Source organism: Apteryx mantelli, chromosome 9 (assembly GCF_036417845.1).
Source record: "Apteryx mantelli isolate bAptMan1 chromosome 9, bAptMan1.hap1, whole genome shotgun sequence".
NCBI classification, from domain to species: domain Eukaryota; kingdom Metazoa; phylum Chordata; class Aves; order Apterygiformes; family Apterygidae; genus Apteryx; species Apteryx mantelli.
This window is the reverse complement of record NC_089986.1, coordinates 20,272,568-20,291,284: the sequence shown is the minus strand read 5'-3', so window position 1 is coordinate 20,291,284 and position 18,717 is coordinate 20,272,568. Positions and strand designations below refer to the sequence as shown.

The window sequence follows — 18,717 nt, the reverse complement described above, 5'->3', positions numbered from 1 at the left end:
TGACCATTTACTGTAATATTTCTGTGAAATTAACCACGTGCACAGGTAAAGAGAAGGGACTATTTATACATATCGTCATTTCCGTACTATGCTTTCAGTGGAGGTTTGGTGGAGAATCTTAAACCACATTTTTCTTGCTGCTTATTTTATATGTGTTATATATGTGTTATATATGTGTTATATATGTGTTATATATGTGTTATATATGTGTTATATATGTGTTATATATGTGTTATATATGTGTTATATATGTGTTATATATGTGTTATATATGTGTTATATATGTGTTATATATGTGTTATATATGTGTTATATATGTGTTATATATGTGTTATATATGTGTTATATATGTGTTATATATGTGTTATATATGTGTTATATATGTGTTATATATGTGTTATATATGTGTTATATATGTGTTATATATGTGTTATATATGTGTTATATATGTGTTATATATGTGTTATATATGTGTTATATATGTGTTATATATGTGTTATGTATTCATTGGTAATGAATCGAGATGTTGTAATACAGCTGTGTAAAGACAAAGATTGTAATTTTACTTTGTGTCAGCATAAATTTGTCTTTACAATAGTCTGTGTTGAAAGAGAGAGAAATGATATTTTAATCTCAATTCTGTGTACATTTCTGGTTTATTCATGTTGATACCAATGTAGAATTTTTTTTTTAAACAGGAAATATTTATAAACAAAGACTGAGCCTCAAGCACTTGAGTTGTCCTTCCTGCTCCTTCGGCAAAAATGCCTTGCCCTGCAAATTCTTATATATAGGAATACTCTTCACTCCAGAAAGTAATTACTCTGTCCATGTGCAAGTAGCAGTTTGCAGGTTCAAGGCCCCTAATGATTCATATTCTCACCAGTGTGTGCTGCTAAATGCAGACAGCATTCTACTTTTTGGTGGACATATTTCACATGACCACTAAGCTTGCCATAATTGCTTTTCACTGTAAATGAATGAATAACACTGCATATAATACATGTTTGGTATGATCCATTACAGTTCCATAAGCATTTCATGATCTAGCTCTTAATGTAAATATTCAGAATTACCTTTCTGACCCTTTGGACCAGGTGGCCCAACGTTACCAGTATCACCAAAGTCTCCAGGGACTCCTCTGACTCCTAGTGGGCCAGGAAACCCCAAGCCAGGCAATCCCACCTGTCCTTTTACCCCAGGACTTCCTGGGACCCCAGGGAACCCTTTATCACCCAGCAGCGGTACTCCAGAGTCACCCTAAAAGAAAAGAAATTGTAGATAAGAAGTAACAAGACCTAATTTCTTTCCTCTCCTTGGTTATCAAAAGCTGTGTTAGAGAAGTATCTGGGGAAACCACTGTACCACAATTAAGTGACTGCATGGATGATATGAGCAGTTTAAAATATTCAAAGGCAATAGGAACAGAGGGCAGAGTTTGTGTCTTCCTGATCCCATAACATAGACACAGTATATGCAGAAATTATACCCAGGAATCCCACAATGAAAAGTAGTATTTATAAGGGAATCATTTTTCAATGGTTAATAACTATGATTTTTGTTTGACCAACAAAACTATAAAATGAATTAATATGCTTGGAATTTGGAATAAAATTATACTTTTCTTTAAGTAGCTAGCCCTTTTGTAAAACAAGATATTAAATGAAATGAAAAAAAATTCACTGAAAGTCAAACATACCTTGGCTCCTTTTTCCCCAGGCAATCCTAGTTCCCCATCTCTACCATCGTTACCTCTTTGGCCTGGAAACCCTGGAACCCCACTAGGACCTCTTTCACCTTTTATTCCTTAAAACAAGTTAAAAAATGAAATACAATATTTACAGCAGCTTTTTTTTTTATTTCTTTCTGCTCGTGTAAATGCTGGGTAATCATTCATTACATCTGAATCTGTACCAACAATTTTCACTTCCTGAATTCAGATTTCCTTTTTTTTCCTTTTTGGGCTTAGGGAGGCAGTATGTAGTTGGACACCTCATGGAACAACTCAGTCTCTCTGTAAAAGGCATGTTTATAGGCACCACAAGAATGCAGCTTCTGTTCATTTAATTTGCAGAGAGTAAAAACATTTTGCTATTGAAATCAGTCAGAGTTTTAATCCTTGATTTCAGTGAAATCAGCACATAGCCATGCCATGGGATCCATGGGAGCCATTTGCACCAATGTTCCTGAAAGGTTTTGGGTTTTTTTTGTGCGTGTGGATTTCTCTTCCACACGCACAAAAAAATATAATTTTTGCATAAAGGAAAATAAAGGATTCTTGACACAGCATAATAAATCTTTGGGTCAGGATACCCAAGGATTCATTTTGCTGTGTCAAGAAATCCTTTGCAAACAAACAGCAAATGTTTTGCCCTGCTTCAATGTCTGTAAATACACACAGGCATCCAAAGCTAAACTAACTCCTCACGAACAGTAAGATAGACTATTTTTTGACTAATTAATTTAGCATTTCTAATTAAGCCTTGCCATCAGATTACTGTAACTTGTTGTTTTCAGTTTCTTTTGCTTTTGCAAATCATAACCGTATCTGTGGAGGGTCTTTGATCTGTTTAACTGCAAGAATTTCAGCTGTGCAACTGGTGGCCTACTGTTTCTCTTCAATGCCTGGGTAAGAGTAATTTTTAGAAATAGGAGCAGGAACTTGAAAGGCCCTTAAGATTTTGAATTTTTCCCAGGGAGAATGTTGTTGGTTTAAGGGGAGGTAACAGCTGAGATACTGGCTTATAGCACTTCAGGAAGCGTGTTCCTGTACAATAATATTTCTTCATACTTTGACAAGAATTGTGTTCTGTTTAGTCTTAGCTATACAGCCTCGATAGGACCCTGATTATCACTCTGATTATCACTCATGATACGAAAAGTCATTTGTTACCATTAATAGCAAGTTGTTAAACCTGTTTCATGTCTCAAAGTAAAAAGCATAACTTGTGTTGAGCAAGAAGAAGATGAAAGAGATGGTACCAAGAAAGTAGTCTGGATAAACAGGACTTCTGGACTTCAGTAACTTGGCAAATAATGGTTTTAATAAGAGTACATGAATGCGGTTCTCTCATTACCTAGGAAACAAAAAGGCTAATGATAAAATGCAGACTTACCTTTTACTCCAGTTCTCCCTGGATCACCCTTCTCTCCTTTTTCACCATCTTGTCCAGCAGAACCAGGTGTCCCCTTACCATTGAACAACAACAAAAAAGTGTCAGTTACTCTCAAGCAATGAATCAATATAAACAATGGAAATTAAATATCTATATCTTACATTGGTTCTAAAGCTAGACCAGTTTAGGTAATATGTGAAAAAAGAAACACTATCTTTTTTGACATCTATAAAGACGTGTGTGAAGGCAGCCTGGTCTTTTCAGCCTACCTCTGCCAAATACGCAGAGATGCAACTATATAAAATTAAGTAATGCAGGAAAGAATTGGGCCTTGTTCAGCTGTAGCTTGTAAATGCAAGAATATTAAGATACAAACAATTCACAAACTCTTCCCATTGCAGACTGTGACCCAGAATCCACTAAGGCAAGTGACTGGAGCATCACAACTGCTGAATGAGGCTGCCCTCCCCTCGGTGAACGTGGCAGTAGGTAGGTAATGTTTATCTGCTTAGTTAAAGCCCACAAAGCTGCCAATATAAAACCTGATCTACATCTAGTTTGGTGCCTAGCATTGTTAGAAGAATCTACAACTTGACAGGATTAGAGGGGGGGAAAAAAGGACTTCTCTGTATTTTTACATTGACTTAGCTCTCAGTTCCCCAAGCAGAGTCTGTTTTATGCATCGTGATTAGTGAGGGTGATCTTGCAAAAGTACACCTGGGTAAATACATTTTCCCTATGAAACCTACACAGAATCAAAAGCCCACCAAGGCTGGAAAACTGGGGCATTATTTAGCCAGTTTCCTGTTATTCAAAATCTTTCACCAAGAAATAGGTGGAGAAAATGAAATTATAGAGTGATTGTAAACCATAGCAATTATAAAATATGCAGGAGAAAAATGTGGTATATCTGAAACTAGCAGTGACTAATTGTTAAAATGTCCACATCTTCAAGTTGGCAGTGCCCAGGCTTTAATGTTCCAAAAGCTAAATAAGATATTTGGGAAGAAAAGACAGCAAAAAAATGGAAAAAGTACATAGATAGGAAATGCATTAGACCACAGCACTCCTGCATCAAAGTGAATTATTTCTCTCCAACCTGATAACTTTGTCCCTGTTTTTTACATAAGTAATCTAAGAGGTACCTAAGTGTTCAGGACAAGGCTTCAAGCATTCCTTCAGAACCAGAAGGGCTAAAACGTACTTTCAACATACTTTCAGATGGGGTTTTAAGCAAAATAAAAACAAATGGAAAGCTTACAATGAAATCAATGGAACTAGAATGACAGTACCCCTCCAGCTCCTTCCTTCAATCTCACAAAGGTTTTTTTTTTTGAAAGTGAATGTTTTGAAAAATTTAAGCCATTCCTCTAAACATGTTAAAAAGCACTCTGCTATCAAAAAAAAAAAAAAAAAAAAAAAGAACTTGTGATGGACCAATCATCATAAAGTCAGGTATAGCTACATATATATTCAAAGAAATTGCTCTCACACACAGGAAAAACAAAAATCACCATCTGGCAGCAATTTGGTATGCAGTATCCTGGATGTACAGTCTATGTGCCAGACCAGAGCATGTTGAAGTGGAACAAAATCATAGCAGGTCCAATAAATCATCTTAAAATGTATACTAAAGGCAGTTAGATTAAGTGGGGTTTTGAATTATTGCTCACTGGTGGGAAATAAGATATACTTTATGAAGCACATTAAAGAAAATAAATCTGTTTCCAGAATTAATAGCTAGTTTCAGCGAGTTAGGCAACAAGCATCATCCAATAAGTTATCAACCTAGGAAATATCTAGGTCTCAAGCTCAAATTTCCTTTGATACGTTAATCCTGCTGACAGCCTATCTTGCACTGGAATATACATCTGATCTAAAGGTACCTTTAAAATATCATTATAAGGCCTTCCCCCCCCCCCGCCCCCGCCTTGTAAATGCATTTATGAAAAACTGCATGTCAGGTTTGATAAGACTGGAATGAACTGGTAGTAGGGAAAATGAAGACTGTATGCAGATGTGAAATGATTCTTATACTCAACCCCCCCCCTTTTTTTTTTTAACCAAAAGTTCATTCAGCTTCTATTCCTGAGAAACTTTGACCAAAATTATTATACTGCAAGGAAGCTATTCACACAAATTGAAAAGACTTTATTTTGATGGTTATAGTAATTTTTCCTTCTAAGGACTATTAAATCAAGGGCAAAATCCTGACTCCATTTCAGCTTTGTTGCTAATACATGTATCATAAAGAGACAAGCTGTTGCCTTTAGTGGCAGGTTCTCATGGAGAACAAACTTTGGCTGAGTAGTGACCAAAAATGGGAGATTATCCCTTCACTGTTCCATATTACTTTATAAACACAACTCAAAAAAAATAACACTGCCTTTCAGAATCTGTGGGAGTGAGAGACTCTGTATTCAGACTGCCTCATCAAAGAAATTAAGACTGTGGACACTGCTCTAAGTATTTCAAGTAATTTATAAAAAAGGGGAAAAAAAGAAAAGAAAATTGCTTGAAGTGTCTGACTAAAATGAAAAGTTCCTTCCCCCGCCACCCCCAGATGAACGTCAACATAAAATCTATCTTGACCTCCTGACATCATGCAATTCTTTGTCTTAATAACATTTTTCTGGAAATCCTTTCTTTTGAAATAACTGAAAAAAATCTTCAGTGAGGAAATTTGTGTGTCAACAACATTATCATGAAAAATGGTGGGTATTCAAAACTAAAAGTAAAAACAAGTTGAAACCAAAACAAAATGAACACACACCAGCCTTCCCAAGTCTCCCGACCACCCCACAGATACAGCATGGGATTCTGTCCTTCAGTATAAAACTCTGCCCCCTGCTGCAAGGAAAATCATAAACTATAAAACTGTGCAATAAGGAGAAGCAGATGCAACTTTCAGAGAGTTTTGAGAATAGTTTCTCCCACCCCTACTCACCCCCCCCCCCCGAATATCTCCTGTATGAGTGATGAGTTGATGTTATTTATTTACTGAAGCTCATGAAAACTACTCACAGGGAGCCCTGGTGAGCCCATTGCACCAGATAAGCCTGGATTACCCTTTTCTCCATGTCTTCCAGGGTATCCCACTTGTCCTTTCTTTCCTTGAGTACCTGGAGGTCCTTGTATACCACGGGGACCAGGAGGACCAGGCCTACATGAGCAGAGGCCTTGATTTCCTGTATGAATGTTGCAAAATTATATTCAAACAGTTGCAAAATTAATAACACTGCCTTTTTCTGTATGTGTAGTGCTCAGACTATTTTATTTCATCATGGCCTTCAAAAAAGTGAAGCGTATCAGTATCCTTTTGCAGTGTTGAGAAACTGCTGTATCAGGATGACTCTGCTAACTTAGAAGCCACAATGACAACAAGCCATTTAACTCCCCCTTTTGATAGGCCTGATCCTGCAAGTTACCATAAACTTCTGTAGATTTAGACCTGAAGTGCTGATAGGTTTGGCAAAGCTCTCATATTTAAAATGTTGCTATCTAGGCATACTTACCCTTTTCTCCTTTTTCACCTTTTCTTCCTGGAAGGCCTGTCTGACCTTTTGCTCCAGGTTCTCCAGGGATCCCTCTGTCAGTACAAATTACACCTTTGAAGAAACAGAAATTGTACAGCTAATATAAGTCAGGCTTACTGTTTCCACAATTTAATGCACATGTTCTCTTCTCCCCTATTTTGGCATCTTCACATGAGAACTAGAGATCTAATGAAATGCTTTACAAGTCATTGCTTACAGATCATACTACGAAAGTCAGTCTGGCTTGAGTTCATGTTCACACAAGTGCTTTTTCTTTGCTACTGTTTCTTCCCTTTCCCACTGTCGAATTTTAGGGCTCTTGTTTCTTTACTAAGGGATGCTGATTTGGGCTTCTCTCCCATTTGTTCTGTTTTCAAATTCAGGTGCTGTATTTTTAAGGGACTTTTTTCATACGTGCTAGTCTGTGGGTCTAAATCACCCAGAAAACTATGAAAATCTTAACATGACATTGATGACAATTAATGGGAAAAACATGTTTTCTATATCACACATCTATATCAAAAGTGGTGGAGAAAGAAGAAAATTTCTGTTAGTGCTTTCTCACTGCACTCTTGAGTCTATTAATGTGCAAAATGATGTTCTCACAGTACAAGCTGCTGTTGCTGCTGAACCTACTGGGTAGTCCAGGTAAGCCTGGTCTTCCCGGTTGTCCTGGTAATCCTGGTGGTCCAGGAAATCCTGGTCTTCCTGGGATTGATTCACCTGTTTCAGGGAAACCAGGGTCACCTTGAAAACCTTGCAGTCCTGGTGCCCCACTTGTTCCTGGCAGGCCAGGCAGACCTGTAAAGAAAATAATGATATATGGCCCATATAGCATCATAATAAGGATTACTACAAGATAGCAAGGAGGAAATTATAGGCCATTCAGAAGAGCTTCTATAACAAAGGCTTAACTGGCCAAAATCCCCTGAAATGCATCTTTTTTTGTCTAGTTTTGACCTCTAAATTTTTATGTTCTCCAGAATTCCCAGGAAGAAAGAAAATCTTGCTTTGGACCTTCAAATACCTCTCCTCCCCCTCCCCATTATCTTCTTCTCCAGTCACCCTAGCCAATCTTTTTGTTCCTTACACATAGCAAAGTCCACACCTTTAATCATCCACATCACCCTCGTTTATACCGTTTGAGACAGAGAATAGAATTTCTGGGCACAGCACTCCAGATACAGGCATACCAGGGGTTTACAGTGGACAGAAGCGTTCTGTTTGTTCCTTTCCTAGTAATTCCTCATGTTCTGTTTGAGGCTTCTTCATTCTTTCTTGGCTACTACTAAGTGTTGAGCTAACATTTTTATAGAACTGTCTGGAAAGTCCAAATCCTTACTGTTGCTGACCTGCATCAAACTAGAAGAGGTTTTTTTTTTGTTTTTTTTAAACTGACGTATCTCCTACTGGTATATTTCACATTTTAATGTGAATGTTCACATATACACATATACTGGTATAGTTCACATTTTAATCTCTACATCTCTTACCTGTTCCATCATCTCCCGGTCTTCCTAGTGGGCCTGCAGGGCCAGGTGGTCCAATTGACCCCATATCACCAATGGGACCTGGAAATCCAGGATCTCCCTGCAGACCTACACAGGATTTTAAAATATGTGAATTTAACATCTTATGCAATTGACAGCTTAGAACTAAATTAAACTGCAACTGAAATTATAATTCAGGAACTACACAAAAGTAAAATACAGTAACTTCTCTTTTGTCTTTATGAAACAGCTTTAAATGTGTAACAGCCTAATTTTAAGGTGGGAGGATTTGGTTGCTTATCTAAGGATTACTGCCCATTTCATGGACACAGTTTTAAATCTTTGTCACTCAGTAGAAGTAATATCTTTGTGCTACATATTTCAAAACACTTATGGAAGTGTTTGCCCAAATAAGTACATGTAGCATTTCCATCAATGTGCATCTGATGTTACACACAGTTGAGAAGGCACTCAAGGAGGTCATTTCAGGATCATCCTAGTTCAAATGATCCAAATTTTAAAAAGTGTATTTTGAACATTGCAATAACAAATAAAAATGCTTTTGTAATTACTTAGTGATAAAAAAACCCTTGAACCAGATGTAAAGGGCTTGATTAAATTGGAAAAGGAAAATATTGATAATGATGATGCTCTCACAAAACCCTGCTAAAAAAACTGTTTTTCTGAAAAATGTAGGAATACCTCAATATCCATTCACACACCGTGCATGTGATTAACTTTAAATGCTACTTGAGATATTAAAATTAACTATGGGGTTAAGTCTTTTGCCGCCTGAGCTGAAAACACACTGAGGCCAATGGAAAACAAATTTAACTGATTAGGCATTGAGTCCCTGTCTAATGGGGAGGTTCTGCTAAACTGGGTTTCTTTTGTAAATAATTTGTGTGTTCAGGATCAGCATTTGCTGTACTAGAAATACACTGTATGGGAAGTTCTTTATAATCCTCTTACAACAGAGATTACCTAATCGTGAAATGCCAACACAAACACATTGCAGGCAGTGTGCTTCGCTGCTCCCTACTGCTTCCTGCTGTGAAATAAGAACTTCCACACAGCATTATCACCAATGAGGTGATAAGGATGTGGATAAGGGAGGTAGAATTTAAAATCCAGTCTGAGGCTGTGGTAGGAAGGCAAGGAGATTAAGAGGTATTCTGTTGGGTGCACTAGTTACAGATGTGCGGGGTAAAGATGATATGTAGTTGAGGGAGGAAGAGAAGGAAGTATGGCTCCCTCCTGCAAATGAGTATGAGATAGTGCCAACTGGTATTTATTGATGGTATCAACAGCTACAGTTGCAGCTGCCAGGGCTAGCCAGGCAAAGAATGTTTGGAAATGCCTAGTCTAAAGCATTAAAGTTATTAATTGTATTAATGAGTGAAAACACAATGCTAAGGTAGAACCAGTGTGTGTTGATGCATCCTTTTTTTTTTGCAGAGAACCACAGAGCGCATCTGCCGTTTTATACACACATAGCAAATTTATTGCTTCTAGGAATCATAGGACCTCCTGTATGTGTGCAGGCTGCAAAACATGCATGCAGTTCGTTCAGCACTTCCTGAAAAACATTGGTTCTTCTGGATGTGTTGTACAATCATGGAACACATGCTCTGACTGTCCAGGAATTCTAGAGGTAAGGTTGAACAAAGCATCTCACACTATCACACACATACTCTATGGCACAAGAAATTCTGGGTAAACCTAGTAATTTCCCTAAATCTGCCCAGATTAGATTTCTAAGGAGGATAAAAACAGCATATTTGGGGAAGAAAGGGGAAAATGATGGCTTATTAAACTCTGAAGCCTTTCATTTTCTTATGTTTGCAGCACTTAATGACACACTGAAATACAATGGTAATAGTTGGAACTCCTATTAACCCAAAATAGCTTTTAAAAGCAGTGGAACTCCATAACAAAATCCTGTCTGAACCAGTGTCAGGGCTTTCCACAAACTTCTGAGCAACCAGGATTTCACCACTGCTATGCAATAGCAGGCTTAATTGAAGTCTAAAATCTGTGTGTTGTGGCAATTCTGAAAATAAGAATTCTAAAATACAATGGGAAGCCTGGCTTGCTTATTTGTAGACCATTACCTAGCATGGGCTTTTTTAAAATATGCTCAGATCCAATAACTAGAGACAGTCTGACAGATCTAGATGTGACTATATGCATAAAGATCTTTAAAGCAAACATTTAATCTGAAGTGTGTATGTCTAACATAGTTCAAGATCAGTGAGACTCAAATGAAATGCAGAAAGTGGCAATTAGGGACACAATGTTTTAGGATCCCTGGTGAATCCCTAGTGATCACTTTCAAACACCTTAGCGAAATAGGTCCTATACACTTTATACAGCACAAAGAGTAGTTAAAACTAGCTATAACCTTTTACAGGAAACAGTGGAGTCCCAACAGTTCCAGGAGGACCTGGGGGCCCTTTTTCTCCGGGATCCCCCTGTAAAAATCCAACAATAAAGTTTATGGATAGATACAAACATGCAATTTGCTATCACGTAACTGAAAATTTCAACAGTAGTGGGGGCACAAGAGTGGTTCTGCCTATACAATGTGTTATTCCTTCTCCACGTGTTGTCTCACATTTGTTAACGATGCCCCCAACTGAAGTAATATGCACATCAGGGTGAGTATTTATTAACAACACAACACTCAGGGTTTGATTCCAGTTTTGGGGGATAATGGACTGCAATGATCTTTCTGCTACCGAATGAGACATGCAATGTTTCCATCTAATTAGCATCTGAATGATCCTGCATTGTTATAAAGCTGACAATAGGTAAATGGCAGAAAAATGAACATCCATGGATATATTTTTTTTCCCCCCAACTATGACTACATAAACTCAGGATAACCATTGGCAAACGGGATTCACCAACTCCTGTGGTCAGCAATATGGCGTTCCCCCTCTAATCATATGCACTAAGCAAGAAAGTTTACTTCTATAGTTATTTACCACTACTGTACTGAGTAACTATGACTATCATGAAAATAGTAAATCTTAAAAGTAAATATGAATATAGATAAGGCAATGACCTAATAGGCAGGTATATTTGGGAGGAACCATTAACATTTATATAGATATATGTGTATATGTGTGTGTTTTTGCTCTTTTTACCTTTATGCCTGGATAGCCAACTTGTCCGGGAAAACCAAAAACTCCTGGTTCTCCCTGGAAAAGATTACATAAATATCTTTGGGTAAATCTCTTAATACATTAATATAATTAATGTTGAACAAAAATCAATATGCCAGTCATACTGGCATCTTACAGTAACATTCACAGTTTGTTTCAGAGAAATTAACTGAATTTGTACAACAGATAGCATGTTTCATAGAATCTCTTCGGTTAAAAAAAAAAAAAAAAAAGCACATCTTTTTATCTATCACCACGTTATTTTAGAGAGTGGTCAGTGGATCCAGTGCAGCTGGAGCACAGAACTAGCTGGAATACATACTAACAGACTCTGATAGACTGCTTCTGTTTAATATAGCTGAAATTGGCTCGCTGCCTGCTGAATGACCCTCTTAAACTATTACTGCATGGAAAGCAGCTGCATATCAGCTCCTCCTGTCCTTTTATGATCTATTAATATATTCATTTATCCAGTGTTCAAACTCTTTGAGCTGATGGTGGTAAAAAACAGAGTAAAAAGTAATTTTGCAAATAATACAGTCACCTGGAGAATAATTCCAGAAGCAAGTATCTGTACATTAATGTGATTTATGAATACTGTGACCATTACATTAACTAGATTTGGAAATAAATTGGGAAGAAGAGACAGGAAAAAAAGCAAGACATATCTGCTATGCTTTAATCTAGTAAGATGTTGTAAGTTCATAACTAACATTTCACAGACTTAACAGCAAAACTAGAAGTTCATGAGTCAGAAAGGCAAACAAAACATATACATAAGATAAAGTGATAAAACTTGCCATGCTATGTAACTTTTCTGTCATGCTATCTGCATGTCCCACTGGCTATCCCTCTTGCTCACAACCTTGGATCCCATTGCCAGTTTCAGCCCAATTTCAGAGAGGGCAGCAGAGGTCCCAAGACAAGGAGTTCATACAACTTTAGTTGCTACAGGTAGCAGAGGAGAAATGAGGGAATGCAGTATGAGCTACCAAGTATCAAGGAATTCCAAATCTGCCCAAATCCATAGGAAATCAGACCTCACTGATCCCACTGCTCAGGTTGCTGCTTGGACTTTCTTTCTTACCTTTATTCCAGGAAAACCTGCAGGTCCATAAGAACCAGGATTACCCTGATAAAAGTAAGCAGATGATCGAAAACTAAAACAGTGAAAGGCTATTCAAAATGGCATGTATTCAGAATCGCTGAACACTTAATTTTCCTTAGATAATTATTACTTGGCATAATATTTCCCAATAGCTAGCACTTGCAACAATTTTGCAAATACTTTATATGAGAGATGGGCATGAGTTTGAACTATAGTCAAGAAGTCTTCACTTAAATTTGTATTATATTGTACCAAGCATAATAACAGATATATTTCTCCATGTGAGCACTGTTATGAAAATCAAGTGGAAGCTGCTGCAAACACTTGCCACCAGTGTGTACCAAACACATTAAAATTAGTGTGTTAGTACTGTGCTACAGCACAGTAGCTTTGTGCAATACTAAATATTTGTCGGATAAGCCCCCAGATTTGTTGTCTTTCCAAGGACAGAAAATACCTATGAGTTTATGTTTAAATCTTGCCCTGGGAGTCACCCTGTCCTAGACATATGTAAATACTCTATATAGAAAGTAAGACAGATTTGTTAAAAAAAAAAAACAAAACTTAAAATCTTTTGAAATGCATACTTAAACTAACTGCCAAATATTTGCTAAAATAATTATAATGACTTTGTGAAATAATTTATTCTGCAGCTTTCTTACCCGCACTCCAGGGAATCCAGGAATACCTTTTTCACCCTTTTCTCCTCTCCCAGATACACCCTGGAGCATTCAAAACACTTTGTTTAAACAAACTGCTTGGTGAAGTGCTGTCATAAACTTTATTTTATGTGCATGTTTATTAGGTTATGTATATATTAGGTTAATGGAACTTGTTTCACTTCCTAGGTCAATCACTGGGGTTTATTTCATACAGCACTGCTTCAATTATTCAGTTATAGCTTTAGTTATTCAAGGAGCATAAACCTGCTAGATCTCTTCTCCTAGCTTAATGGGTCTTCAGCAGTTTGGGTTTTTTTAAGTTCTGAGTTTGTGACCTTTGGGGCCACATCAGGCACTTTCTCAGTTACTGGCTGCAACTAATGAGCATACTGTTATCTACATGGACAGCCAGTACCCCTCTTTTTCAAAGTAAAACTTAAATGAAAGGTTTGTCGCCTTTCCCAGGGCTGAGTAACAGTGGTCCATTAATTTACAAAGGAAAATGACTTCTTGAAGAAGTGCTAGACTTAGAAATGTGATGTTCAGGCTTCTTGCTTCTTCTCTTCTGCCTACAAAGTTAAATAAGTGTTTAACATAGATTAACTAGCCTTGTTCTTTTGTGCCCAATTATCTTCTGTTTCTCTGAGATCTGGTAGTTTCCTGTCTGTGGATTCCTCCCCCCCCAAATTTATCAGAAATGAAGACTCCAAAATCATCTCTGTGGCTGCTTCTACTCAGCATCAAAGATCTCCTTCCTGGCAGACCAACTTTTAAATGAATTATGCTGAGAGAAGAAAAGAAAGGCCAGATGGGACAGCAAATAGCATCTCTCTCTCTCCAAACAGGTTTTGCCTCTGCTACTCTTGAGGATACCCAGAATCCATGAAGTTAAAAGTCTCTCCCTAACATACTTATGTACCCTAATATGACCCATTAAGATCCCATAAAATTTAAATTTATCTTCTCTATTTCTCTTCTTGAGAAAGAATAATCTGTGCTTTTATTTTCTTCACTATCCTAGTCACTTATGTGTCAATGACCCAACTGGAAACAACACTGACCTTTCACTACCAGGCAACATTTGATAGGCAGGTATCAAATAGGACAGAATTTTTCCAAAGGGTTTTGAAACATTTTTGCTTTCACATTGATTTAGGTGGTGATTAAATTTCATAACACAAGTGCTATTATTTCTTACATCACCTTGTGCTTTAAAAGATTAACTTAATAACCATAGAAGTTAACAGAACTTTGCCAGCACCATGTAAAAAAAAAATCACATTACTTACTTTGGGTCCACGTGGTCCTCTGTATCCTGTCATCCCAGGAAGTCCTTTTTGGCCCTAAGAATACAGGGAAAGCTTCTAAGTGTATTTTAATATGCACGACATGCCTATGCGTCATTTAACTTTTTAAAGTCCTGTTCTGAATTACAGCTATTAAAATGGTACTTTCTTAAGCACTGGGCCTGTTCCTGTAGGTGTACCAGGCATAGGAAAATAGGAAAAATAAATATGTATTGATTTTTATTTCTGTTAACACTGCCAACCAGCACCGCCACTCTGCAGTAAGAAATATATCTTTCACATCCAGAAATGTGCTAACTGGGGCTTTGTTCCTACAAACACACATGACAGTAGTTCTGGTCTGTTTGTTGCTCTATCTAGTTTGATGCAAGTATTCACTGCATCTCAGCTTGTGCAGTTCAGCCCCAGTCTGAATGAGATGCATGGCTGGCATGTCACATTCAGCAGTAACAGAAGGAGTACATATAGGTTCTTGTGGTCCTTCACCTCGCCCCCACAGGTCCACAGCTGTACATAAGAACCATGTGCATGATCAAAAGCTAAGATCCAACGTGTGAAATTCTTAGCTCCCTGACTTGAGGCTGAAGGGCTGGCCATGCAGGATTCATCTTCTCATTTGTGTGTGTGAGCAAATCAGACTTGAGAACTACAGAGACTCCAATATAGGGCTCCATAAGGTAATTTTGGTATCTTCTGTTCTTCTTTAACAAGTATTCCAATGTTTTAGGGCATACAATGAAGAATGATCCAGGACTTAAAAACAGGGGTGTTAGTTTGAATCTATTTTGACCCATGAAGTCCTGTAATCGTGGCTACAGTAGGCATGTCATTGAAGAAGTACAGTAAATAACAGGATTTTGCATTAAAAATACACAACAGAATCACACTTATTTTTCATTTTAGAGGAGCAGGCTAGAAAGGTTAGAGCAGATAGTTCAAAATGTTACACTGAAAAAAATTCAAATAGAACAAATGCCAAAGATCTAAAAAACAGTGTTAGAACTATGAGAAAAGCCACAAGAGATTCAATACCAGAGTAATCAGCTTCATGTGAGATGCCTGAAACATTATGATTTGCTAATGATAAAAAGTGAAGAAAACCAAAGCAAGGGCAGTATCTCCTTACTGTGTTGAAACAGGCATCTCTCAGGTAATGAGCTACATCTCTCCTGAACGCCTGTGGGAAGGGTGCTGAACAGGATTTCTACTGAAGTTGATGGCTTATTACAGAAAGATATGTCCTGTTTATGCCATCCTTGCAAAAATTACATCACAGGATTGTACTTGACAAGTTGAGCACAGTTAAATGCAAATAGAGATTAACACCTTTTCTCCTTTGAACAGCTGAGCTCCAGGAGGTCCAATTAACAGTGGTGACCCTGGTGGCCCAGGAAGTCCAACATCACCCTGCAGAAGCCAGAGGAATGGCAGAAAGAAATCGTCTGTTCAGTGTAGCAGTTCAGTGAGACTTAGCACGTATCCCTATTGTACTGCAGAACAATGTATTTCTTTACTCACTGAACATGTGCTGACACCTGTAGATAAATCAGGGTTTATATGGAGGTCTGTAAACCTCTCTACATTCTTCAGCATGACTGAAAATCTTAATCCCCTTCTATTCCTCCCCTTCATTAAAAATAACATTACAGTTAAGGAAACAAATGAGAGCTCTGAAGTCATGGCTCCTGCTCTGAGTCTGCTATGGAGACAGTTACATGATTGTCAAATCTCTTTGCTTTCCATACAATTTCTCATGTTCCAGCCTGAAGCCTTTGAGCACATGGCTTCATGAATGTAAAGATGAGACCTGCTATGGAAAGTTATGCATGTTAGAAACCTATATGGATTGGATTGGACCAATTCATGAAAGAAAAATCAAATATTCTACTTTGGTGATGAAGTCCTGAATATGCTAATAGGTGGAGACTGGGAGAGGAAATATTACTATGTGGCTTGTCCTGTTCTTACAGGATCACTGCAAGGTCAGAAAGTCCAAAGCCACACACGGAACCCACACACCTGTGTATGTCCGAACCAACAAAAACTTGAGCATGCATTTCTGTTTGAGGGATCTTCAATAAATGGAACTTACTTTCTTAGGATGTGCTTCTAATTCTAAAGCAAGGACAGCTTTAATAATATTTGTTTTCTTACCGGCTCCCCTTTTTGTCCATCCACTCCAATGCCTGGATTTCCCTAGTTGACAAAAAATGTATGCAGTTTGAAGGTAATCAGAAAATGCTGATATTAGAATTTAATTAAGAAATTTCTTTGAGAAAAACTGATAACAGCCATAAGAGACATTTCAGATATCTGTATAAATTAATGCATTATCTCACTAACAACTTCAGGAAAAATAGTTGCCTACCTGTTCACCTGGCAAACCTGGGAAACCTGGAACACCCTTTAAAAGAAAGTGAAGAAAAGTTAGTATGTCTCACATAAAGAGACAGCTTTGCTTTGAAAATTACACCTACTTGATGGCATCACACAGGGTCAGAATCTCCTCTTGGCGTGTACCCCTCCCAAACTGCAATTTACCTCACCTGGTTGCTGCTTTCAGAAGGGCTGAACTCTGCTCCCCCCTTTCCTGTCTCCCACAAGGTGGCCTTGGGGAAAGGGAATAATGGAGAGAGCCCTACCAGCATTCCTCTATGACCACAGACTGCTAGGATCAAACACATTCACACAGGCATGGGAAGAAACAACGTATGCTCCAATTCCCATACTTCCAAACTCACAAGGTAAGGCAAAACCCCTCTTTTTATCATCTGCCTCAGAAATGATGTCTAGGCTTGAATTCACACTGCCTTAATTGACATTAAGGCAAGCTCTAAAAGCAGTAGACCAGAATTCATGCATATCCTGAAAATACAAGGCTATATAACCATGGTGATCTTACAGGCAAGCCTGGTTGGCCTGGGTATCCATGTGGGCCTGTTGTACCTCTTGATCCTCTAGGTCCCTGAAAAAGATGGCAAAAGGCTTGTTTGTGAAAATACCAATAGGTTATCCTTTTCTTCACAAAGACTGTCCCTCTAAAATGCCTGCATCACTTGGACTCAGTCTACTGGCCACTGACTGCATTCCACCCACGTATCCTTGGCCTGAAGTTTATACCACGCCTGAAACCTAATTGTCACTAGAGCAGCTCTGCAGTAGTTTCTGGATGATACTGTACACATACAGATACTGGGCAATGCACAATTATATAGTATCAATGGATTGAAAGAATACCTTGTTAGCAACTGTGCTAGAGTGTGGGGACTTGATACAGCTCATCAATGAATACTTTTCTGAAGGGCCTCAAAAGAGGATCCCAGAGCCATAAGAGTGTGAGTCCATAAGAGCTCAGCAAACACATTAAATCCTCTTTCCTCCCTCTGACATACTTTTATGGCCAAAATGTGGTAGCATGCTACATGTTCTTGGAAGACCCAAAAGATACTTTTGAAGAAGGTGTCACAGCTCTTCACGTCTTGAATTTCATAAATTAGATATCTGGCAAAATGTGAGTATATCAGGGGTAACAGCTGCTCAATACACTGCCAGTGCTTGGGCCCAAACCACAATGCAGTATGGGGCAAAATCCATTTCTGCTCCTTTGAGCAAGCATGAACTGGCCATGGGGGCAATCTATAGGAAATGAATTTTTGTTAGACTCTATTCTGGAATTTTGCTATTAAAAAAAGGCAGGGAGAAACCCCAATATTGCTTTATTATATCCAAAAAGCATGTATAGAACCTGCTGATTGTACTTACTGGCATGCCGGGAGGTCCAGGATCACCTCTGTCTCCCTGTAATGACAGTCATTTAGCAAATAGAGTATCACAAGCTTTGACTTTTAATTGTTGTGGGAATTTTCTAGCTTTATAGCTTTTAAGGTCTCAAGCTATCTGTTCTAGTTGTATATTTGCATTTAATTTTGTTTACAGCAAGCTTTATTAAACAGTTAGGATTTTTGAGAACTAAATGTGCCATACATATTTTTCTTTAAGATATATACATACGCACACACATATATACATATATATATGTATATTTGGTGTAACCATATACTCACTGGAGGTCCTTTTCCAAAATGGGAAACATATATTGAATTTCCTTTTTCTCCTTTTTGCCCTGGATACCCCTTTAAAGTAAAAGAAGTCTTGTAAAACATCATGCTTCACTTTCTGATACCATAGATTCATTGATAATTCCCTCAGCTGTGTTTTTCTGGTGCCCATACGTCACTAGGTAATCCATAAGAATCACTATCACTGCATTAGCATTTTGCAGTTATTTTGTCTAATAAGACCCTTAAATGTAAAATTACCTTCTTACT

General features: G+C 37.9%; 1 protein-coding gene and 1 long non-coding RNA gene across 2 annotated transcripts in view; one reads left to right on the top strand and one right to left on the bottom strand.

The window, feature by feature from the left end:
* LOC106485912 (uncharacterized) overlaps positions 1–18,717 on the top strand; it is a 49,832-nt gene that overhangs the window by 2,317 nt on the left and 28,798 nt on the right. The window contains exons 2-4 of the long non-coding RNA XR_001292809.2: positions 3,518–3,605; positions 9,601–9,796; positions 16,994–17,133. This is a non-coding gene — a long non-coding RNA (uncharacterized lncRNA). The remainder of the gene's footprint in view (positions 1–3,517; positions 3,606–9,600; positions 9,797–16,993; positions 17,134–18,717) is intronic.
* COL4A4 (collagen type IV alpha 4 chain) overlaps positions 1–18,717 on the bottom strand; it is a 72,900-nt gene that overhangs the window by 30,086 nt on the left and 24,097 nt on the right. The window contains exons 7-24 of the mRNA XM_067301907.1: positions 18,454–18,522; positions 18,152–18,187; positions 17,292–17,354; positions 16,758–16,793; positions 16,544–16,585; positions 15,716–15,796; positions 14,372–14,425; positions 13,083–13,142; positions 12,400–12,444; positions 11,295–11,348; positions 10,547–10,616; positions 8,146–8,250; positions 7,289–7,453; positions 6,632–6,724; positions 6,141–6,304; positions 3,117–3,189; positions 1,700–1,806; positions 1,077–1,260 (exon numbers count right to left, since the gene is read on the bottom strand). Coding sequence (XP_067158008.1) covers positions 1,077–1,260; positions 1,700–1,806; positions 3,117–3,189; positions 6,141–6,304; positions 6,632–6,724; positions 7,289–7,453; positions 8,146–8,250; positions 10,547–10,616; positions 11,295–11,348; positions 12,400–12,444; positions 13,083–13,142; positions 14,372–14,425; positions 15,716–15,796; positions 16,544–16,585; positions 16,758–16,793; positions 17,292–17,354; positions 18,152–18,187; positions 18,454–18,522 — 1,501 coding nt within the window. The remainder of the gene's footprint in view (positions 1–1,076; positions 1,261–1,699; positions 1,807–3,116; positions 3,190–6,140; positions 6,305–6,631; positions 6,725–7,288; positions 7,454–8,145; positions 8,251–10,546; positions 10,617–11,294; positions 11,349–12,399; positions 12,445–13,082; positions 13,143–14,371; positions 14,426–15,715; positions 15,797–16,543; positions 16,586–16,757; positions 16,794–17,291; positions 17,355–18,151; positions 18,188–18,453; positions 18,523–18,717) is intronic.